The following is a 23468-nucleotide window of genomic DNA, read 5'->3' on the forward strand; positions in this document are numbered from 1 at the left end:
GACACGGGGGTGACAGGGTCACCCCGAGGGGAACATGGGGACACCCTGGGAGGGACACCGAGATGACAGTGACACGGGCGGTGACCCCAGCAGGCGGCTGAGCTGGCGTGGGGACATTTGGGGACAACCCGCGAGCGGCCGCCACGTGACAGGGCCGGGCCCGTGTGACCCCCCCCCCCTTGTCCCCCCCCACCGCGGCTGGCGGGGTCCGGTGTCACCATTGTCACCGCCATTGTCACCGGGGTCTTGCTGCTGCCACCGGCCCGCGGGCACTGACACCTGTGTGTGTCCCCAATGTCCCCATTGTCCCCTGTGTCCCCCCAGTGTCCCCATTGTCCCCTGTGTCCCCCCAGTGTCCCTGATGTCCCCAATGTCCCATCCCCAGTATCCCTGTCCCTAGCATCCCTGGCCCCGCTGTCCCCGTGTCCCCCCAATGTCCCCAATGTCCCCGTGTCCCCAGTGTCCCCTCTCCAGCCGGGCAGGGTCCCGAGCCCTTCCTGGGCTGGCCCTGCCCTCGGGGATGTCACCCGCTGTCCCCAAGGCGCTGGCAGGACCCGGCCGTGTCACCAGGGCTGTGCCCCCCGGCCGTGTCCCCCCCTCCCCCGCGGTGTCACCCGCCTGGGGACAGGCTGGTGCCACCTCAGCAGCCAGAGCCTTCCCCCATTGTGTCCCCAACAATGGCAGCGCCACGTGCCGGGGGCCCTGTCCCCTCCCTGGGGACAGCAGGACACGGGGACAGGCGGCCATGGGCCAGCGGCAGCGCGGCTGCTGACGGTGGGTGAGTCCCCAATGTCCCCAATGTCTGTCCCCAATGTCCCCACCCCTGCCACCCCCCCTGCTGTCCCCTAGGGACGTCCCCCGTGTCCCCAGAGGTGCCACCCCCGTGGAGCCCCTTCCCCCAGGAATGTCCCCAATGTCCCCCAGAGATGCCACCCACGCGAACCCCCGTGTCCCCAGGGCTGTCCTCATGGGTGTCCCCTGTGTCCCCATGAGACAACATCCTGGGGACAGTCCCTGCCACTGTCCCTCCGCTGTCCCCCAGAGATGTCCCCACGCTGTCTCTGTGTCCCCACGCTGTCCCTGTGTCCCCCAGAGACGTCCCCACGCTGTCCCCAGCTGTCCCCAGCTGTCCCCAGCTGTCCCCATGTCCCCGCAGGATGCCGCTGGGGGGGTCGCTGTGCGGTGCCAGTGGCCTGGCGCTGCTGGTGGCCGCCACCGCCACCCCCTTCTGGGCACAGCGGCGGGCACCGGGTGGCACGGCCAGCCTGGGGCTGTGGCACGGCTGCCTCGGGGGACAGTGCCACCCCCACGCCACCACCCCAGGTACGTCCCGAGGGGACAAGGGGACGGAACGGGGGGGGATCCATCCCTGTCCCCAACGTCCCCACCCCTGGCGGTGTCCCCGGCGGTGCCAACCCCAGAGCTGTCCCCGCGGGTGTCCCCCGGAGGTGCCATCTCCGTGAAGGCAGGAACTGGGGGGGTCCATTCCTGTCCCCAGTGTCCCCACCCCTGCTGTGCCCGATGCTGCCACCGTGGGAACCCCAGAGCTGTCCCCGCGGGTGTCCCCAGCGTCCCCCGGAGGTGTCACCCCCGTGCAGGGAGGGAACTGGGGGTGGTTCATTCCTGTCCCCAATGTCCCCACCCCTGATCGCGTTCCCGTGGTGTGCCCGCTGTCCCCGGCACTGCCAACCCCAGAGCTGTCCCCACGGGTGTCCCCAGCGTCCCCCGGAGGTGTCACCCCCGTGCAGGGCAGGAATTGGGGGGGGGGTCCATCCGTGTCCCCAACGTCCCCACCCCCGGCGGTGTCCCCGCTGTCCCCGGTGGTGCCGCCCGCCCGTCCCCGCGGGTGTCTCCCACAGATGGGAACCGGGGGTGTCCCCGCGGTGTCCCCGCGGTGTCCCCACGCCGTGTCCCCCCCCAGCGCTCCTGGAGGCCACGCGGGCGCTGCTGCTGCTCTCGGTTGTCGCCGCGGCCGCGGGGCTCGCGCTGGGGCTGCCCCTGGGGGCCGGCGGGGCCCGGCGGGAGCGGGAACGAGCGGCCGGGGCCACCCTGCTGCTGGCAGGTACGTGGGGACACCTGGGGACACCGGGGGACACCGGGGCTGGGGACTGTCCCCAGGGCGGCAGCGCTGGGCTGGGCAAGGTGGGGATGTGGGGACATCGGGGATGTCCCCTGTCCCTGCTGGGAGTGTCACCCCTGCCCCGAGCTGTCCCCTGTCCCTGCTGGAAGTGTCACCCCTGCTCCGAGCTGTCCCCTGTCCCTGCTGGGAATGTCACCCCTGCCCCGAGCTGTCCCCTGTCCCTGCTGGGAGTGTCACCCCTGCCCCGAGCTGTCCCCTGTCCCTGCTGGAAGTGTCACCCCTGCTCCGAGCTGTCCCCTGTCCCTGCTGGGAGTGTCACCCCTGCCCCGAGCTGTCCCCTGTCCCCTGTCCCTGCTGGGAGTGTCACCCCTGCTCCGAGCTGTCCCCTGTCCCCTGTCCCTGCTGGGAGTGTCACCCCTGCCCCGAGCTGTCCCCTGTCCCCTGTAGGGTGAGAATTTGGGGGCCATCAGTGTCCCAAACTGTCCCCTGTCCCTCCTGTCCCGAGCTGCCCCCTGTCCCTGTGCCATTGTCACTCCTGTCCCAAACTGTCCCCTATCCCTGCAGGGTGGGAATTTGGGATCATCAGTGCCCCGAACTGTCCCCTGTCCCTGTGCCGTTGTCACTTCTGTCCCCTGCTGTCCCTGACTCCTGTCCCTGCTGTCCCTGTCCCTGCTCTATTGTCACTCCTGTCCCCTGTTCCTGTCCTTGCTGTCCCTGTCCCTGTCTCCACTGTCCCGTCCCTACTGTCCCCTGTCCCTACTGTCTCTGTCCCCGCTGTCCCTGTCCCCGCTGTCTCCGCTGTCCCTGTCCCTGTCTCCGCTGTCCCCTGTCCCTGTCGCTGCTGTCCCCGCTGTCCCTGTCGCTGCTGTCCCCGCTGTCCCCTGTCCCTGTCCCTGCTGTCCCCGCTGTCCCTGTCCCCGCTGTCTCCGCTGTCCCTGTCCCTGTCCCCGCTGTCCCCTGTCCCTGTCCCTGCTGTCCCCGCTGTCCCTGTCCCCCGTGTCCCCAGGGCTGCTGGCGCTGTCGGGGCTCGGGCTGGGCTCGGGGGGGGCTCTGGCCCTGCTGGGGCCCCCCCGCAGCTCCTGGAGCTTCTCCTGGTCCTTCATCCTGGCCTGGGTGGCGGCGGCGCTGCTGGGCTCGGCCGGTACCGGGAACGGAACCGGGAACGGGGGAGAACGGGAACGGGAGCCGGGGACGGGGGGGAAAACGGGGGGGTCACCGGAACGGGGATTTGGGGCGGGAACGGAGGGGAATGGGAACGGGAACGGGGCGGGGAACGGGACGGGAATGGGGGGGGGAAACGGGAACGGGGGGGAAACGGGAACGGGGAGGAAATGGGAACAGGGGGGAAACGGGAATGGGGGGGAAACGGGAATGGGGGGGAAACGGGAACGGGGGGGAAACGGGAATGGGAACGGGAACGGGAGGAACCGGAACGGTGGGGGGAACGGGAATCTGGGGGGGAACGAAATAGGAGGGAACGGGAACGGGTGGGGGGAAGGGGGGAACGGGGATTTGGGGGGGGTCACGGTAACGGGGGTTCAGGGGAATTGGGGGGAGCACGGGAACGGGAGGGAAAACGGGGGGGAGGCAGCGGAACGGTGTGAGAAACGGGAACGGGGGGGGGTTATAGGGATTGGGGGGTCACGGTAACGGTGGGGGGTCACGGGGATTGGGGAGGTCACGGTGGTCGGGGTGTCCATCCTTCCATCCCTGCGCTGAGCTGTGTCCGGGCTCTGAAGGGGGTGGGATTTCGCCAACCCCCCCCCCCCCCCAATTTTTTGGGGTTCCCAAATCCCCTCCTCACCCCTCCCAACCCCCCTCTTTTCCCACCCCCCCAGGGATTTTCCACATCTGCTCCGCTTCCAAGGACCCGTCCCCGGAGAGCTCCGAAGTTGGGGGGTCCTGAGGGGTCCTGGGGGTGTCCCCGCCCCCCCGCCCAATTTTGGGGTCCCCCGCGTGTGCCCAGCTGGGTCTGGCCTCTGCTGACGCCCCCCGTTCCCGTTCCTGGTTTTTCCCAAATTTCCCAATTTTGCTGTGCCAATAAACGCCCCCACCTCCCCCCCCAGCTCCCGGTGGGTTTCCCTGGGGGATTCGGGGGAAATTCCGGCATCCCAAAACTTTTGGGGGTGTCAATGACGGCTCCCAGGTGTGGGAAGGAACTGGGATATACTGGGGGGGGAAATGGGGAGGATTTGGGGGGGCACTGGGAGCACTGGGAGGGGACAGGAATGGACTGGGAGGGATATGAGGGGCACTGGGGGGCACTGGGAGGTCCATGGGCAGTTACTGGGAGCACTGGGGATGCCATGGGGGGGGTCACTGGGGGCACTGGGTATGGCATGGAGGGCACTGGGAGCACTGGGAGCGCTCCCGGCCGCCGCCGCTCCCCCCGCCGGGTGTGGCCCCACCGCTCCCCCCGCGGCCATCGCCGCTTTAAGGCCGCGCCCTCGGCCCCGCCCCCGGCCGGACCTGCCGGACCGGTCCGCCCCGCCCGGCCCCGCCCCCTCTGCCCCGCCCCGATAGGCCCCGCCCTCCCCGGCCCCGCCCCGCCCCGCCCCTGCCCCGGTGCCGTCCCGCAGCCGAGCAGCACCGGCCCCTCCGCCGCCACCGGCCCGGCTCGGCCCGATCGGCCCCGGTCCCGCCCGGTCCCGCCAGGCTCAGCCCGGAGCCCCTCGGTCCGTCCCGGTGGCTCCCGGTGGTTCCCGGTGGTTCCCGGTCCCGCGCGGAGGGAGCCGCCGCGGCTGTGCCCGGTTGTCCCGGGGCTGTCCCGGGCTGTCCCGGCGGTGCCGGTGGGGCCCGCTCCGGCCCGGATGGTGCTGCCCGGGGCCCGAGCCGCGCCGTGAGCCCGGAGCGCTCCGCATGGAGCCCCGCGGGATGCGGCCCGGGGCGCCCGTGCTCCTGCTCGGCTTCCTGCTCGCCGTGACCGGTAAGGGGCACGGGACACCGGTACCGGGACAGGGACCGGGATAGGGACCGGGAACGGCACCGGGACCGGCTGTCGCGGCTGCGAGGCGGGCCGGGCGCGGGAGCGGTTCCCACGGTTCTCCCCGACCGGCACCGAGGCTCGGGGGTACCGGGGCCAGCCCGGAGCTCCCGGGGGCACCGGCAGCTCCCGGAGGGGCCGAACCGGGACTGGGGCGGGGGCAGCGGCTGCCGTGGAGCGGGGAGGGGGCGAAACCGGGAGTGCGGGGGGGAGCGGCGGGGGCGCGCGCAGGTGTGCGCGCACACGCGTGTGCAGGTGTGTGCGTGTGTACGTGGGAGCGCTCGCGTGTGCACCTGCGGCCCCGCGTGTCCGTGCGTCCGCGCGCGTGTCCGTGTGTCCGAGCGTCCGTGCGCGTGCCCGCGGGGGTGGGGGGGGGGGGGAGGACGGGGGCAGCGCCGCGGGCGCTTCACACGCGTGTGCGCGCACACCTGCGCGCGTGCCCGTGGGTGCGCACCTGCGCCTCTGCGTGGGCTCCGCTCCCCACCCCCCCCAGGGCACGCGGGGGGCGCGGACCCGTTTGGGGACACCCGGGGTGGAGGGTGGGGGGGGGACAAACCGTGGGAACGGCGACACCGGGATGCCCTGGGGGGGGTCCCCTGCTCTGCCCCGCCCCTCCTCCCCCGCCGTGCCTCAGTTTCCCCTCGGGACCCGTGGGAACGGGCTGGGGACCACCGAGGGGTGCTGACCCTCCCCATCGCCCACGCGAGACCCGCGCCCCACGGGGGGTCTCGGGGGTGTCCCCGCGCCCGCCCTGGAGCCCTGCGGGGGCGTGGGGCGCACACGCGTGTGCAAGGGGTTCCCACGAGTGTGCAAGGGGTTCCCACGCGCGTGCGAGCGCCTTTTTTTGGATTAGGGGTGTCCCCTCCACGCGTGTGTCCCCCCCCGGGGTGAGGGGACAGGGGGTGGCCCCGCACGTGCGCGCGCGTCCCCGTGGGAAAAAACCGCCCCGAGCGGCTCCCCCCTCCCCCACGCGGGGCTCTACCCCCGTGGGAGTTTGGGGGGACCCCTCCTCCCCACCCCCGCTCCCGGGACCCCCCGGTCCCCGCTGCCGGGGCTGTTTTGGCCCCCCCCCACCCCCCCCCGCGCGGCCGGGGCGTGGGGGCCGCGGGGCCGGTTCAGCCGGTTCCCCGCGCCGGTTCCCACGCGCTCGGGCCCCGCTGGGTGGGGACGCCCCGAGGGGGGAACCTCCCCACGGAACCCCAGAACCGCCCCATGGCCGCCGCGACCCCCGCGGGACCCCCCGGAGCCCTCCCGGGACCCCCCCGCTCCCCGCCCCGGGCTCCCCGTTGGCTCTGCGAGCGCGGCGGCGCTGGGGGAAACTGAGGCACGTGGGGGTGGCGCGGGGAGGCTGAGGGGTAATTAATGAAAGGGTTAATGAGTCGGGGGGTCCTCTGGGGGGTTGGGGTGGTGGGGGGCATTTTGGGGAGCCCCCGGGGGGCTCGGCGGGGGCGGCAGCGCGGGATCCGTCCCGGCCGGTTGGGCTGGACGGGCCGGCCCGGCCGCTTCTGGCGGCGGCGGGGCGGGACACGCCCCCAAAGCTGCGGGACACGCCCCCAGGACACGCCCCCTCCCAAAAATGCCCCCCCAAAAATGCACCTCAACCCTCCCACCAAGGAGCCCCCTAAATCCTGGACCCCAAACTCGAACCCAAAGGTGCCTAAAGAGCCCCAAATCCCGCACCCTAAATCTTGAACCCCCAAATCCCGCACCTTAAATCCCGCACCCCAAACCTGCACCCCAAATCTCGCACCCCAAATTCTCAACCCCAAACCTGGACCCCAAATTCTCATCCACAATCCTGCACCTCAAATCCTGCACCCCACATCTCGCACCCCAAATTTCGCACCCCAAATCTCTCACCCCAAACCTGCACCCCAAATCTCGCACCCCAAATTCTCAACCCCAAACCTGGACCCCAAACTCGAACCCAAAGGCGCCTAATGAGCCCCGAATCTCGCACCCCAAATCCTGCACCCCAAATTCTCATCCACACTCCCGCACCCCGAATCCCACACCCCAAAACTTCACCCCAAATCCCGCACCCCAAAACTGCACCCCACATCCTGCACCCCAAATTCTCATCCACAATCCTGCACCCCAAATCCCACACCCCAAAACTTCACCCCAAATCCCGCACCCCAGATTCTCAACCCCAAACCTGCCCCCAAAACCTCAGCCAGTCCCCAAACCTGCGCCCCAAATCCTGCCGGTGTGCCCAGGTGTACCCTGTGCAGGTGTGCCCAGGTGTGCCCAGGTGTGTCCAGGTGTGTGTATGAGTGTGCCCAGATGCTCTTGAACAGACCCAAGTGCAAGCACAGGTGTGCCCAGGTGTGCCCGAGCCCTGTACAGGTGTGCCCAGGTGTGCCCAAGCCCTGTTCAGGTGTGCCCAGGTGTACCAGACCCCTGTACAGGTGTGCCCAGGTGTGCCCAAGCCCTGTGTAGGTGTGCTCAGGTGTACCAGACCCCTGTACAGGTGTGCCCAGGTGTACCAGACCCCTGTACAGGTGTGCCCAGGTGTGCCCAAGCCCTGTACAGGTGTGCCCAGTTGTACCAGACCCCTGTACAGGTGTGCCCAGGTGTGCCCAAGCCCTGTGCAGGTGTGCTCAGGTGTACCAGACCCCTGTTCAGGTGTGCCCAGGTGTACCAGACCCCTGTACAGGTGTGCCCAGGTGTACCAGACCCCTGTACAGGTGTGCCCAGGTGTGCCCAAGCCCTGTGCAGGTGTGCTCAGGTGTACCAGACCCCTGTACAGGTGTGCTCAGGTGTGCCCAAGCCCTGTGTAGGTGTGCTCAGGTGTACCAGACCCCTGTACAGGTGTGCCCAGGTGTGCCCAAGCCCTGTGCAGGTGTGCTCAGGTGTCCCAGACCCCTGTACAGGTGTGCCCAGGTGTACCAGACCCCTGTACAGGTGTGCTCAGGTGTGCCCAAGCCCTGTTCAGGTGTGCTCAGGTGTACCAGACCCCTGTACAGGTGTGCCCAGGTGTGCCCAAGCCCTGTTCAGGTGTGCTCAGGTGTACCAGACCCCTGTACAGGTGTGCCCAGGTGTGCCCAAGCCCTGTGCAGGTGTGCCCAGGTGTACCAGACCCCTGTACAGGTGTGCCCAGGTGTGCCCAAGCCCTGTGCAGGTGTGCTCAGGTGTGCCCAAGCCCTGTGCAGGTGTGCTCAGGTGTACCAGACCCCTGTACAGGTGTGCCCAGGTGTGCTCAAGCCCTGTTCAGGTGTGCTCAGGTGTACCAGACCCCTGTACAGGTGTGCCCAGGTGTGCCCGAGCCCTGTGCAGGTGTGCTCAGGTGTACCAGACCCCTGTACAGGTGTGCCCAGGTGTCCCAGACCCCTGTACAGGTGTGCCCAGGTGTGCCCAAGCCCTGTGCAGGTGTGCTCAGGTGTACCAGACCCCTGTTCAGGTGTGCCCAGGTGTACCAGACCCCTGTACAGGTGTGCCCAGGTGTACCAGACCCCTGTACAGGTGTGCCCAGGTGTGCCCAAGCCCTGTGCAGGTGTGCTCAGGTGTACCAGACCCCTGTACAGGTGTGCTCAGGTGTGCCCAAGCCCTGTGTAGGTGTGCTCAGGTGTACCAGACCCCTGTACAGGTGTGCCCAGGTGTGCCCAAGCCCTGTGCAGGTGTGCTCAGGTGTCCCAGACCCCTGTACAGGTGTGCCCAGGTGTACCAGACCCCTGTACAGGTGTGCTCAGGTGTGCCCAAGCCCTGTTCAGGTGTGCTCAGGTGTACCAGACCCCTGTACAGGTGTGCCCAGGTGTGCCCAAGCCCTGTTCAGGTGTGCTCAGGTGTACCAGACCCCTGTACAGGTGTGCCCAGGTGTGCCCAAGCCCTGTGCAGGTGTGCCCAGGTGTACCAGACCCCTGTACAGGTGTGCCCAGGTGTGCCCAAGCCCTGTGCAGGTGTGCTCAGGTGTGCCCAAGCCCTGTGCAGGTGTGCTCAGGTGTACCAGACCCCTGTACAGGTGTGCCCAGGTGTGCTCAAGCCCTGTTCAGGTGTGCTCAGGTGTACCAGACCCCTGTACAGGTGTGCCCAGGTGTGCCCGAGCCCTGTGCAGGTGTGCTCAGGTGTACCAGACCCCTGTACAGGTGTGCCCAGGTGTACCAGACCCCTGTACAGGTGTGCCCAGGTGTGCCCAAGCCCTGTTCAGGTGTGCTCAGGTGTACCAGACCCCTGTACAGGTGTGCTCAGGTGTGCCCAAGCCCTGTTCAGGTGTGCTCAGGTGTACCAGACCCCTGTACAGGTGTGCCCAGGTGTGCCCAAGCCCTGTTCGGGTGTGCTCAGGTGTACCAGACCCCTGTACAGGTGTGCCCAGGTGTGCCCGAGCCCTGTGTAGGTGTGCTCAGGTGTACCAGACCCCTGTGCAGGTGTGCCCAGGTGTGCCCAAGCCCTGTTCAGGTGTGCTCAGGTGTACCAGACCCCTGTACAGGTGTGCCCAGGTGTGCCCAAGCCCTGTTCAGGTGTGCTCAGGTGTACCAGACCCCTGTACAGGTGTGCCCAGGTGTGCCCGAGCCCTGTGCAGGTGTGCCCAGGTGTGCCCAAGACCTGTGTAGGTGTGCTCAGGTGTACCAGACCCCTGTACAGGTGTGCCCAGGTGTGCCCAAGCCCTGTGCAGGTGTGCCCAGGTGTGCCCGAGCCCTGTTCAGGTGTGCTCAGCTGTACCAGACCCCTGTACAGGTGTGCCCAGGTGTGCCCAAGCCCTGTTCAGGTGTGCTCAGGTGTACCAGACCCCTGTACAGGTGTGCCCAAGCCCTGTGTAGGTGTGCTCAGGTGTACCAGACCCCTGTACAGGTGTGCCCAGGTGTGCCCAAGCCCTGTTCAGGTGTACTCAGGTGTACCAGACCCCTGTGCCCGTGTGCCCAGGTGTGCCCAAGACCTGTGTAGGTGTGCTCAGGTGTCCCAGACCCCTGTACAGGTGTGCCCAGGTGTGCCCAAGCCCTGTTCAGGTGTGCTCAGGTGTCCCAGACCCCTGTACAGGTGTGCCCAGGTGTGCCCAAGCCCTGTTCAGGTGTGCTCAGGTGTACCAGACCCCTGTACAGGTGTGCCCAGGTGTGCCAAACCCTGTGCAGGTGTCCCCATGTGTGCTCTCACACACCTGGAATCAGCCCAGGTGCCCACAGGTGGTGGCACAGGGGACACGTGGCTGTCCCACAGCCCCTTGCACACCTGGGATCACACCTGGTGCCCACAGGTGACACGGGGGCCACACTGAGGTCCCCGTGTGTCCCCACAGGTGGAGGTGCCACATCCCTGTCCCTACCATGTCCCCCTGCATATCCCTGTGCCCGCCCAGTGCCACACCTGGTGACACAGGTGTCACACTTAGGTGTCCCTCAGGTGACACTCAGGTGTCCTGGTGTCCCCGAAGGCAGTGGCTGCGTGGACATGCCTGTATCTACAGACAGGTGTCACTCAGGTGTCCCAGGTGTCACTCAGGTGTCCCACTCAAGTGTCACAGTTGTCCCACTCAGGTGTCATTCAGGTGTCCCCTTTTGTCCCGCAGGTGGTGGCTGCGTGGAGGTGCCTGTACCTACACTCAGGTGTCCCAGACAGGTGTCACACTCAGGTGTCCCAGGTGTCACACACAGGTGTCCCCATGTCCCGCAGGCTGTGGCTGCATGGAGGTGCCTGTACCCACACTCATGTGTCACTCAGGTGTCACAGACAGGTGTCCCAGGTGTTCCGGACAGATGTCACAGGTGTCCCCTGTCCCCACAGGTGGTGGCCGCTGGAGGTGCCTGTACCCACACTCAGGTGTCACACACAGGTGTCCTAGGTGTCACAGACAGGTGTCCCAGGTGCCCCCCAGGTGTCACAGGTGTCCCCATGTCCCCGCAGGCGGGCGGCCGCGTGGAGGTGCCTGTACCCACACACAGGTGTCACACACAGGTGTCACACACAGGTGTCCTAGGTGTCACAGACAGGTGTCACAGGTGCCCCCCTGGTGTCAAAGGTGTCACAGGTGTCCCCATGTCCCCACAGGCGGTGGCCGCGTGGAGATGCCTGTACCCACACTCAGGTGTCACACACAGGTGTCACACTCAGGTGTCACAGACAGGTGTCCCAGGTGCCCCCCAGGTGTCACAGGTGTCCCCCTGTCCCCGCAGGCGGTGGCCGCGTGGAGGTGCCTGTACCCACACTCAGGTGTCACACACAGGTGTCACACTCAGGTGTCACAGACAGGTGTCCCAGGTGCCCCCCAGGTGTCACAGGTGTCCCCCTGTCCCCGCAGGCGGTGGCCGCATGGAGGTGCCTGTACCCACACTCAGGTGTCACTCATAGGTGTCACAGACAGGTGCCCCCCAGGTATCACAGGTGTCCGCAGGCGGCAGCCGCGTAGACGTGCCTGTACCCACACACAGGTGTCACACACAGGTGTCCCAGGTGTCACAGACAGGTGTCCCAGGTGCCCCCCAGGTGTCACAGGTGTCCCCCTGTCCCCGCAGGCGGCGGCCGCGTGGAGGTGCCGCGCAGCGTGACGGCGGTGCTGGGGCAGGACGTGGTGCTGCCGTGCCGTTACCGGGCGCAGGAGCAGGAGCAGGTGGTGCAGGTGACGTGGCTGAAGCGCGGCCCGGGCGCGGCGCCCGCCGAGGTGGCCGTGCTGAACCCGCAGCACGGCGAGCACGTGCAGGAGCCCTTCGCGGGCCGCGTGCTGCGCCACGGCCACGGCGACCTGGGCGACGGCGCCATCGTCCTGCGCAACGCCGTGCAGGGCGACGAGGGCGACTACGAGTGTCACCTGATCACCTTCCCCATGGGCAGCTTCGAGGGGCGCCTGACGCTCAGGGTGCTGGGTGAGCAAGGGGACACGGGGACAGGGGACGTGTGGGACAGGGGTGGGGGCACAGGGGACACGGGGACATGTGGGACAGTGATGGGGGGCACAGGGGGCAGGGGACGTGGGACATGTGGGACAGGGGACATGTGGGACAGGGGTGGGGGCACAGGGGATGTGTGGGGTATGGGGGGCACAGGGGATGTGGGGTACGTGGGACACGGGGGACATGGGACAGGGGTGTGAGACAGGGGACATGGGGTATGTGGGACAGGGGACACGGGGACAGGGGTGGGGGGCACAGGGGGCAGGGGACGTGGGACATGTGGGACAGGGGACATGTGGGACAGTGATGGGGGGCACAGGGGGCAGAGGACATGTGGGACAGGGGTGGGGGCACAGGGGATGTGTGGGGTATGGGGGGCACAGGGGACATGGGACAGGGGTGGGGGGCACAGGGGACAGGGGACGTGGGACACAGGGGACAGGGGATGTGTGGGACAGGGGTGGGGGGCACACAGGACGCCGGGGATGTGGGACAGGGGTGTGAGACAGGGGACATGGGACACATGGGGTACAAGGGACATGGGGGACATGGGGCATGTGGGACAGGAGTGGGGGGCACAGGGGACATGGGACAGGGATGTGGGACAGGGGACATGGGGTACGTGGGACATGTGGGACAAGGGACATACATGTGCGACAGGGATGGGGGCACAGGAGACATGGGGGACATGTGGGACAGGGGTGGGGGGCACAGGGGACATGGGGGGCACAGGGGACATGGGACACGGATGGTGGGCACAGGGGATGTGGGAGGTATGGGGGGCACAGGGGACATGTGGGACAGGGGACAGGGGGCATGTAGGGCATGTGGGATGTATGGGACAGAGGGGACATGGGCCTTGTGGGGCTGGGGACATGGCGGGTATGGTGGGCATAGGGGACATGGGGTACATAGGACACAGGGGACATGGGGCACATGGAGGGCAGAGGGGACACCACGGGCATGGGCGATTTGGGGACTCTGGGGACACAGAAAACAGCGGGGACACCACGGGCACCGCTGCCACATGGACACCCCACACACCGAGCCCCCAACAAACCCCCCACGCCACCACCACCACCACCGACGTCCCCTGACCGCCCTGTCCCCCCGGCAGTGCCACCGCTGCCCATCCTGAACCCGGGCCCGCCGCTGGAGGAGGGCCAGGGCCGGACGCTGGCGGCCTCGTGCACGGCCGAGGGCAGCCCGGTGCCCTCGGTGCGCTGGGAGACCGAGGTGCGCGGCACCAACGCCACGCGGCGCTCGGCCCACGCGCGCTCCGCCTCCGTCACCAGCGAGTTCTTCCTGGTGCCCGGGCGCAGCATGAACGGCAAGAGCCTCACCTGCGTGGTGGCACACCCCGGCCTGCGCCACGAGAAGAGGATCACGCACCTGCTCAGCGTCGCCTGTGCGCCAGAGGGCATTGATGGGGGGAGGGGGGGGTGTTGGGGACATTGGGGGTGTGGGGGGTATTGGGGACATGGAGGGTGTTGGGGACATTGGGGGTGTGGGGGGTATTGGGGACATGGAGGGTGTTGGGGACATTGGGGGTGTGGGGGGTATTGGGGACATGGAGGGTGTTGGGGACATTGGGAGTGACGGAGGGTGTTGGGACATTGGGGGTGTGGGGGGCATTTGGGGACATGGAGGATGTTGGGGACATTGGGGATGATGGAGGGTGTTGGGGACATGGAGGGTGTTGGGGACATTGGGGGTGATGAGGGGTGTGGGGGACATGGAGGGTGTTGGGGACATGGAGGATGTGGTGGTCATTTGGGGACATGGAGGGTGTTGTGGACATTGGGGGTGATGGGGGGTGTGGGTGACATGGAAGGTGTTGGGGACATGGAGGGTGTTGGGGACATGGAGGGTGTTGGGGACATGGAGGGTGTGGTGGGCATCTGGGGACATGGAAGGTGTTGGGGACATGGGGGGGTGATGGAGGGCGTGGGGGACATGAGGGTGTTGGGGACATTGGGGGCACTGGGGACATGGGAGGTCTTGGGGATGTGGGGACACTGGGGACATGGGGGTTGACAGGGGACAGGGAGGGTGTCGGGGTCATGGGGTGTGATGGGCACTGGGGACATGGGTGACATTGGGGACATGGAAATCTGGGGAGCACTGGGGGCTTTGGGGACTTTGGGGACACTGGGCAGGTGGAGGATGTTGGGGACATGGGGGACTCAGGTGACACTGGGGGATGCTGGCATGGAGGACCTTGGGGACACGGAGGGTGGGACACTGGGCATGGGGAGGATGAGGGACACGAGGGGACACTGTGGCAATGGGGGGCACAGCGGGACCATGGGACCTTGTCCCCTGACTGTCCCCTCGGTGTCCCCAGACCTGTCGGACGTGTCGGTGCTGGGCCACACGGCCGAGTGGCAGGAGGGGATGGAGGGGGCGGCGCTGACCTGCCTGGGGGATGGCAACCCCCCCCCGACCTACAACTGGACACGGTGAGGCCACTGTCACCCCCTGTCACCCTCTGTCACCCCCTGTCACTTCCTGTCACCTCCCCATGGCCCCCTGCCCTGGGTCCTCTCGCCCATGTCCCTGTGTCCCTGCCGGGGTCTGGAGCATGTTTGTGTCCCTGTGGTGTCCCTGTGGTGTCCCCTGCCCCAGCTCGGTCCCCACCATGTCCCCCTGACTGTGTCCCTGTCCCATGGCCCTGCTGTGTCCCCACTGTCTGTGCTGGTGTCCCTCCTGTCCCTGCCACATCCCCCTGCTCCTGTGCCATGTCCCCATGCTCATGTCCCTGCCAAGTCCCTGTTGTGTCACCCTTGTCCCTGCCACATCCTCCGTCCCTTCCACGTCCCCCTGTCCCTGCTGTGTCCCTCCTGTCCCTGCCACATTCCCCTGCTCCTGTGCCATGTCCCCATGTCACTACCATGTCCCCCTGTCCCTGCTGTGTCCCTCCTGTCCCTTCCATATTCTCCTGTCCCTGCCACATTCTCTGTCCCTGCCGTGTCCCCCTGTCCCTCTCATGTCCCCCTGTCCCTGTCCCATCCCTCTGTCCCTGCTGTGTCCCCCTGTTCCTGCCCCACCTCCCCACCCCCAGTCCCTGCCCCCGCCCGTGCCGGTGCCGCCGTGGCTGGGCCTGGCAGTGCCGCGTGCCCGGGCAGGCCCCGCGGGGCCCGGCTGGGCGTCACCCGTGGGAACCGGCACCGCCGGCTTTGATGGCACCGCCACCACCGCCCGGGCAGGCCGGGAGGTGTCACCAGAGGGTGTCACCAGAGGGTGTCATCAGGAGATGTCACTGGGGGGCGTCATCGGGAGATGTTACCAGAGCAGACACCAGGGGCTGACACCAGGCCGGTCACCAAGGGTTGTCACCGGGGCTGTCACCGGGGCTGTCACCAGGACTGACACCGGGCTGTCCCCGCAGGGTGGACGCGCCACTGCCCGCGGGTGTCAGGGTCAAGGGGGACACGCTGCTGTTCCAGCGGCCGCTGGCCGTGGCCGACGCCGGCGACTACGTGTGCCGAGTGTCCAACCGCGTGGCCGCCAAGGAGGCCCGGGCCAACGTCAGCATCCGGGGACGCGCCACAGGTGGGGACAGGGCAGCGGGGACACCTCCCAGGGTGGTGGTGGCAGGAGGGAGAGGGTGTGGGGAGGGGAGTGCTGGGCTTGGTTTCTGCATCTGTCTGTATGTCCGTCTGTCTGTCTATCTGACCATCTGCTTGCCCATCCATCCATCATCCATCCCCCATCCATCATCCATCCATCCATCCATCCATCCATCCATCCATCCATCCATCCATCCATCCATCCATCCCTCCCTCCATCCAATCCATCCATCCATCCATCCCCCATCCAATCCATCCATCCAATCCATCCATCCATCCATCCATCCATCCACCCATCCATCCATCCACCCATCCCCCATCCATCCATCCATCCATCCATCCATCCATCCATCCATCCATCCATCCATCATCCATCCATCCATCCATCCATCCATCCATCCATCCATCCATCCATCCATCCCCCATCCATCCATCCCTCCCTCCCTCCCTCCATCCATCCATCTGTTCATCGCCCCATCCCTCTGTCCACTCATCTGTCCATCCATTCATCCACTTGTCCACCCACCTGTCTGTCCATCCACACATCCATTCATTCACTCATCCACCCACCCACCTGTCCATCTGTCCGTCCACACATCCATCCACCCGTCTGTCCCTCCCTCCTCCGCTCCTCCCATCCTGTGCCCGTCCCACCAAGGTCCATCCCTCTTCCACGCCCGTCCACTCATCGTGTGCTCATCCAGCCCGGCTTTACTCACTGCCTGCTCACCCGCCCTGCCGTTCCCTCACCCGCCCTGCCGTCCATTCATCCGCCCTTCCGTCCACTCATCTGTCCTTCTGTCCACTCATCTGTCCTTCTGTCCACTCACCCACCTTTCTGTCCATTCATCCACCCTTCCGTCCACTCATCTGTCCTTCTGTCCACTCCTCCACCATTCCATCCACTCATCCATCTTTCCGTCCACTCCTCCATCCTTCTGTCCACTCATCTGTCCTTCTGTCCACTCACCCACCTTTCTGTCCACTCCTCCACCCTTCCGTCCACTCATCTGTCCTTCTGTCCACTCCTCTGTCCTTCTGTCCCCTCTCCCACCCTTCTGTCCCCTCTCCCACCCTTCTGTCCACTCATCTGTCCTTCTGTGTACTCCTCCACCCTTCCATCCACTCCTCCATCCTTCTGTCCACTCCTCCATCCTTCTGTCCACTCACCCGCCCTTCTGTCCACTCACCCATCTGATCATGCCTCCAGATTCCTGCTCACCTGTCCATCTGTCCATCCATCCATACGTCCGTCCGTCCGTCCATCCCTCTGACACCTCTCACTGTCCATCCCCACCCATCCACCGTCCATGGGCTTGTCCATCTGTCCATCCTCCCAGCCCTGGATGTCCTTGTCAGGCCATCTGATCATGGACCCCCCTCCACCCATCCATGGACACTCCTCCATCCATGGATGGACTTGTCCATCTGTCCCTCCATGGATTGTCCATCTGTCCCTCTGACACCTCTCACTGTCCATCTCCACCCACTGGTCACCCACCACCCACTGTCCCACACCGTCTTTTGGGGTGTCCCCTGACCCCGTGGGGTGTCCCCCCAGTGTGGGGTGTCCCCTGACTGCCGTGGGGTGTCCCCCTGGTTTGGGGTGTCCCCCGTGGGGTGTCCCCTGGTTTGGGGTGTCCCCTGACCCCATGGGATGTCCCTCTGGTCAGGATGTCCCCTGACCCCTGGTTTGGGGTGTCCCCCCAGTGTGGGCTGTCCCCTGACTGCCGTGGGGTGTCCCCCTGGTTTGAGGTGTCCCCTGTGGGTTGTCCCCATTGTTCGGGGTCCCCCTGACCCCGTGGGATGTCCCTCTGGTCTGGATGTCCTTTGACCCCTGGTTTGGGGTGTGCCCCCATTTCGGAGTGTCCCCTGACCCCCATGGGGTGTCCCCCTGGTTTGGGGTGTCCCCTGTGGGGTGTTCCCCTGGTTCTGAGTGTCCCCTGACTCCCATGGGGTGTCCCCCTGGTTTGGGTGTCCCCTGACCCCCGTGGGGTGTGCCCCCATTTCGGGGTGTCCCCTGACCGCCGTGGGGTGTCCCCCTGGTTTGGGTGTCCCCTGACCCCCGTGGGGTGTGCCCCCATTTCGGGGTGTCCCCTGACCGCCGTGGGGTGTCCCCCTGGTTTGAGGTGTCCCCTGTGGGTTGTCCTCCTGGTTCGGAGTGTCCCCTGACCATGGTGGGGTGTCCCCCCGGTTTGGGGTGTCCCCTGACCCCGTGGGGTGTCCCCTGACCCCGTGGGGTGTCCCCTGACCCCTTTGGGTGCCCCCAGAGGACACCGTGCGCCGCGTGGACCTGGTGTCCGCCTCGGTGGTCGTGGTCGGGGTCATCGCCGCCGTCCTGCTCTGCGTCCTCGTCATCGTCGTGGTGGTCATGACCCTGTACCACAAACGCAAGACCCAGCGCATCTCCGAGAAGTAGTAAGGGAGGGGACACGGGGACATGGGGGGACATGGGGACACAAGGGACATGAGGGACATGGGGACACAGGGGACACAAGGGACATGAGGGACATGAAGGATACGGGGATCATAGGGGTACCTGGGGACATGGGGGGGACACTGGGGGACATGGGGACATGGAGGGATGTGGGGACACAGGGGACATGGATGGACATAGGGGACAGTGGGGGACGTGGGGACATGGAGGGATGTGGCGGACATGGGGACACAGGGGGACATGGAGGGACACTGGTACATGGAGGAACATGAGACACAGGGGACATGGAGGGACATTGGGGGACACGAGGGGACACAGGTACAAGGAAGGACTTGGGGACATGAGGGACATGGGGACAAAGGGAGCGTGGGGGACAGGGGTCAATGGGAGACACAGGGATGAAGACAGGGACATGGAGGATGCAGGGGGACACATGGGGACACGGGATAGACCCAGAGGACATGGCAGGACATGGGGGACACAGCGGGACAAGGGAGGACACGGGGGACAGGGGTGACACAGGGGATGTGGGACATGGACATGGCCACGAGGGGACATGGGAGGACACGGGGGGACACAAAGACACAGCAGGACGTGTGGGGACACGGCGGGGTGACACGGGGCCGGTGCTGAGTGTCCCCCGTGTCCCCAGCGAGGAGGAGCTGACGCTGACCCGGGAGAATTCCATCCGGAGGCTCCACTCCAGCCACAGCAGCGACCCCCGGGCACAGGTGGGGACACGGAACCCGGGGGGGCCCGGGGGGGTTTTGGGGGGTCCAGGGTGGGGGGAACCCATCAGAGGGGCTTGGGGTACCCGTGGGAGGGGTTTGGGGGGCTCAGGGTGGGGGGAACCCATCAGAGGGGCTTGGGGTAGCCGTGGGAGGGGTTTGGGGGGCCCAGGGTGGGGGGAACCCATCAGAGGGGCTTGGGGTACCCGTGGGAGGGGTTTGGGGGGCTCAGGGTGGGGGGTGCAGGGCCTTGGGGTGCCCAAGGAAGGGGGGTTGTGTTGGGCTGGGGGGTGTCCATGGAATGTCCATGGGGGTCAAACTTTGGGGTGTCCATGGGGTCTCCATGGAATCAAACTGGGGGATGTCCATGGGGGATCCATGGGGTCAAACTTTGGGGTGTCCTTGGGTTGTCCATGGAATGTCCGTGGGGTCAAACTGGGGGATGTCCATGGGGTCTCCATGGGATCAAACTGGGGGATGTCCATGGGGGATCCATGGGGTGTCCTTGGGGTGTCCACGGGGTCAGGCTTTGGGGTGTCCATGGGGTGTCCATGGAATGTCCATGGGGTCAGACTTTGGGATGTCCGTAGGGTGTCCAGGGGTGTCCAGGGGTGTCCGTGGTGTGTCCGTGGTGTGTCCATGGGGTGTCCAGGGATATCCATGGGTGTCCATGGGGTGTCCATGGAATGTTAACGGGGTCAGACTTTGGGGTGTCCATGGGGTGTCCGGGGGTGTCCGGGGGTGTCCGGGGGTGTCCTGGGCGCTGACCAGACTGTCCCAGCTGGAGGAGACGCTGCAGCTGCGGACGGAGAGTCGCCAGGGCAGCCTGCGAGGGGACAGCCTGAGAGGGGACAGCCTGCGTGGCACCAGCATCTGCTCCGCCATGGTGAGACACGGGGGACACCGGGGGACACGGGGTCACCGTGCTCCTGGAGGTGTCCTTGTCCCCAGTGACACCCCTGGCCCCAGTGGCACCCATGTCCCCCACAGTGATGTCCATGTCCCCATGGTGCCCGCATCACCTGGCCCTCCCTATGTCCCCACTGGTGTCCTTGTCCATGTCCTTGTTCTGATCATGTCCCCATGGTGGCCATGTCCCTGGTGGCACCCGTGTCCCCAGCAGTGTCTGTGTCCCCATCAATGCCATGTCCCCATGGTGGCCATGTCCCTGGTGGCACCCGTGTCCCCAGCAGTGTCTGTGTCCCCATCAATACCATGTCCCCATGGTGGCCATGTCCCTGGTGGCACCCGTGTCCCCAGCAGTGTCTGTGTCCCCTGCAGTCCCTATGTCCCCATGGTCCCCATGTCCCCACAGTGCCCATGTCCCTGGTGGCATCCATGTCCCCATGAGTGCCTATGTGCCCAGCAGTGCCTGTCCACTGGTCCCCATGTCTCCATGGTGCCCATGGCTCCAATGTCCTCATTGGTCCCCATGTCCCCACAGTGTCCATGTCCCCATGGTGCCCATGGCTCCAATGTCCTCATTGGTCCCCATGTCCCCACAGTGTCCATGTCCCCATGGTGCCCATGGCTCCAATGTCCTCATTGGTCCCCATGTCCCCACAGTGCCCATGTCCCCATTGGTCCCCATGTCCCCACAGTGCCCATGTCCCCATAGTGCCCATGGCTCCAATGTCCCCATGGTGCTCGAGTCCCCATTGGTCCCCATGTCCCCATTGGTCCTAATGTCCCCAGTGGTCCTAATGTCCCCCATTGGTCTCCATGTCCCTACAGTGCCCATGGTTCCAATGCTCCCATTGGTCCCCATGTCCCCACGGTGCCCATGTCCCCAGTGGTCCTAATGTCCCCCATTGGTCCCCATGTCCCCAGTGGTCCTAATGTCCCCCATTGGTCCCCATGTCCCCACAGTGCCCATGTCCCCATGGTGCCCATGGCTCCAATGTCCCCATGGTGCTAATGTCCCCATTGGTCCCCATGTCCCCAGAGGTCCTAATGTCCCCAGAGGTCCTAATGTCCCCCATTGGTCTCCATGTCCCTACAGTGCCCATGGTTCCAATGCTCCCATTGGTCCCCATGTCCCCACGGTGCCCATGTCCCCAGTGGTCCTAATGTCCCCCATTGGTCCCCATGTCCCCAGTGGTCCTAATGTCCCCCATTGGTCCCCATGTCCCCAGTGGTCCTAATGTCCCCCATTGGTCCCCATGTCCCCACAGTGCCCATGTCCCCATGGTGCCCATGGCTCCAATGTCCCCATGGTGCTAATGTCCCCATTGGTCCCCATGTCCCCAGAGGTCCTAATGTCCCCAGAGGTCCTAATGTCCCCCATTGGTCTCCATGTCCCTACAGTGCCCATGGTTCCAATGCTCCCATTGGTCCCCATGTCCCCACGGTGCCCATGTCCCCAGTGGTCCTAATGTCCCCCATTGGTCCCCATGTCCCCAGTGGTCCTAATGTCCCCCATTGGTCCCCATGTCCCCACAGTGCCCATGTCCCCATGGTGCCCATGGCTCCAATGTCCCCATGGTGCTAATGTCCCCATTGGTCCCCATGTCCCCAGAGGTCCTAATGTCCCCAGAGGTCCTAATGTCCTCATTGGTCTCCATGTCCCCATTGGTCCCCATGTCCCCAGAGGTCCCCATGTCCCCAGAGGTCCTAATGTCCCCCATTGGTCCCCATGTCCCCATTGGTCCTAATGTCCCCAGTGGTCCTAATGTCCCCATTGGTCCCCGTGTCCCCACAGCGCCCATGTCCCCACAGTCCCCATGTCCCCATTGGTCCCCATGTCCCCACGGTGCCCATGTCCCCACAGTGCCCATGTCCCCATTGGTCCCCATGTCCCCACGGTCCCCATGTCCCCATTGGTCTCCATGTCCCCATTGGTCCCCATGTCCCCACAGCGCCCATGTCCCCACAGCGCCCATGTCCCCACCAATCCCCCTTCGTGCCCGGTGGCACCCCTGACGTGTCCCTTGTCCCTTGTCCCCAGAGCGAGGAGCCCGAGGGCCGCAGTTACTCCACGCTCTCCACGGTGCGGGAGATCGAGACGCAGACCGACGTCCCCGTCGTCTCCGCTGTCCCCGCGGTGCCACCGCCGCCGGCGCCCGGCGGGAAGGAGCCCAAGGAGGAGGAGGAGGAGGGGGGCGGCGGGGGGGACCCCATCAAGGCGGCCATGACGCACTTCGTGCAGGAGAACGGGATGCTGCAGGCCAAGCCCAGCTCCAACGGCATCTACATCAACGGCCGCGGCCACCTGGTGTGAGCCGGGCCCCGGGGGGACACCTGGGGACACCTGGGGACAGCCAGGGCACAGCCAGCCCCCCCCGCACCCGCCCGGCTCTGTCCCCACCGCTCTGGTCCCCGGGTGTCACCTCCCTGCTGGTGTGGGGTCAAGATGGACTCTGGTCCTTGGTGTCACCTCCCTGCTGGCGTGGGGCTGGGGACAAGGACAGTGCCCCAGGACTGTGTCACCTCCCTGCTGGTGTGGGGCTGGGGACAAGGACAGTGCCCCAGGACTGTGTCACCTCCCTGCTGGTGTGGGGTCAAGATGGACTCTGGTCCCCAAGTGTCACCTCCCTGCTGGCGTGGGGCTGGGGACAAGGACAGTGCCCCAGGACTGGCTGCGGTCCCCGGGTGTCACCTCCCTGCTGGTGTGGGGTCAAGCAAAGACTCTGGTCCCCAAGTGTCACCTCCCTGCTGGCACATGGAGCTGGGGACACCACCGAGCCCCAGGACATTCTTCAGTCCCCAAGTGTCACCTTGCTGCTGGCACAGGCTTGGGGACACCACCGAGCTCAAGGACATCTCCGGTCCCCAAGTGCCACCTCCCTGCTTCAGAGATGGACTCGGTCCCCAAGTGCCACCTCCCTGCCATCACAGGCTTGGGGACGAGCCCCAGGACAAGCTCCTGTCCCCAGGTGTCCCCTCCCTGCTGGCGTGGGGTCAAGGATGGACTCTGGTCCCCAAATGCCACCTCCCTGCTGTCACAGCCTTGGGGACACCACCAAGCCCCGGACAAGCTCCTGTCCCCACGTGCCACCCAACCAGGGGCTGGGGACACTCGTGGTGACACCAGGGACCCCCAGGACTCCCCAAACTCCCCAGGACCGAGCGGGGCAGGAGCCCCCGTGTCCCCCCAAACCCCCCCGGGCTGGGTGGCACTGGGGACAGCCGTGTCCCCTCCCCCGGGCTGGGTGGCACTGGGGACAGCCGTGTCCCCTCCCCTGGGCTGTGGTGGCACTGGGGACAGCCGTGTCCCCTCCCCCGGGCTGTGGTGGCACTGGGGACAGCCGTGTCCCCCCAAACCCCCCGGGCTGTGGTGGCACTGGGGACAGCCGTGTCCCCTCCCCTGGGCTGTGGTGACACTGGGGACAGCCGTGTCCCCTCCCCCCCGAGCTGGGTGGCACTGGGGACAGCCGTGTCCCCTCCCCTGGGCTGTGGTGGCACTGGGGACAGCCGTGTCCCCTCCCCCCCGGGCTGGGGGAGGGGCTGTACAGCCGTGTATAGACCCTGTAAATAAAGGACCCGCGGGACTGGGCCCGAGTGTGACACCTTGGGGACACTGGGGACATGGGGGGGACACCAAGACACGTGGGTAGTGTGGGTGACATGGGGGTGACGTGGGAGTGTCACTGAGATGTGCGGGTGACACGGTAACACACAGGTGGCACGGGGGTGGCACGGGGGTGACACTGAGACACGCGGGTGACACGGGGGTGACAGGTGGCACACAGGTGACACTGAGACGTGTAGGTGACATTCTCCAGTCATGGGTAACATGCAGTTGGCACAGTGACACGCAGGTGGAATGTGGGTGACACAGGTGGCACGGGGGTGGCACTGAGACACAGAGGTGACACGGGGTGACACAGGGGTGGCACTGTGGGCCGGGG

The 23468-nt window shown here is 66.3% G+C and overlaps 1 protein-coding gene across 13 annotated transcripts; it reads left to right on the top strand.

Moving 5' to 3' along the window:
• Positions 1-4635: 4635 nt before the first annotated feature.
• Positions 4636-23189, top strand: NECTIN4 (nectin cell adhesion molecule 4). 13 transcript variants are annotated; one of them, XM_059871128.1, is made up of 12 exons: positions 10642-10715; positions 10837-10971; positions 11423-11854; positions 12999-13289; positions 14229-14343; positions 15273-15436; positions 17724-17871; positions 18543-18621; positions 19400-19504; positions 21566-21994; positions 22048-22400; positions 22440-23189. In XM_059871128.1, the coding sequence occupies exons 1-12, from the start codon at positions 10657-10659 to the stop codon at positions 23172-23174; spliced, it is 3045 nt and encodes a 1014-aa protein (XP_059727111.1). In that variant the 5' UTR covers positions 10642-10656; the 3' UTR covers positions 23175-23189. The 13 variants fall into 13 exon arrangements, with proteins under 13 accessions (XP_059727122.1, XP_059727118.1, XP_059727119.1 ...); XM_059871131.1 differs by lacking the exon at positions 10642-10715 and having other exon boundaries at positions 10736-10971; positions 22048-22100; positions 22149-22400; XM_059871136.1 differs by lacking the exons at positions 10642-10715; positions 22440-23189 and adding exons at positions 10109-10580; positions 11106-11342 and having other exon boundaries at positions 10795-10858; positions 11445-11854; positions 21566-22172.
• The last annotated feature ends 279 nt before the right edge of the window (positions 23190-23468 follow it).

This window comes from Haemorhous mexicanus, chromosome 31, assembly GCF_027477595.1.
Source record: "Haemorhous mexicanus isolate bHaeMex1 chromosome 31, bHaeMex1.pri, whole genome shotgun sequence".
NCBI lineage: Eukaryota > Metazoa > Chordata > Aves > Passeriformes > Fringillidae > Haemorhous > Haemorhous mexicanus.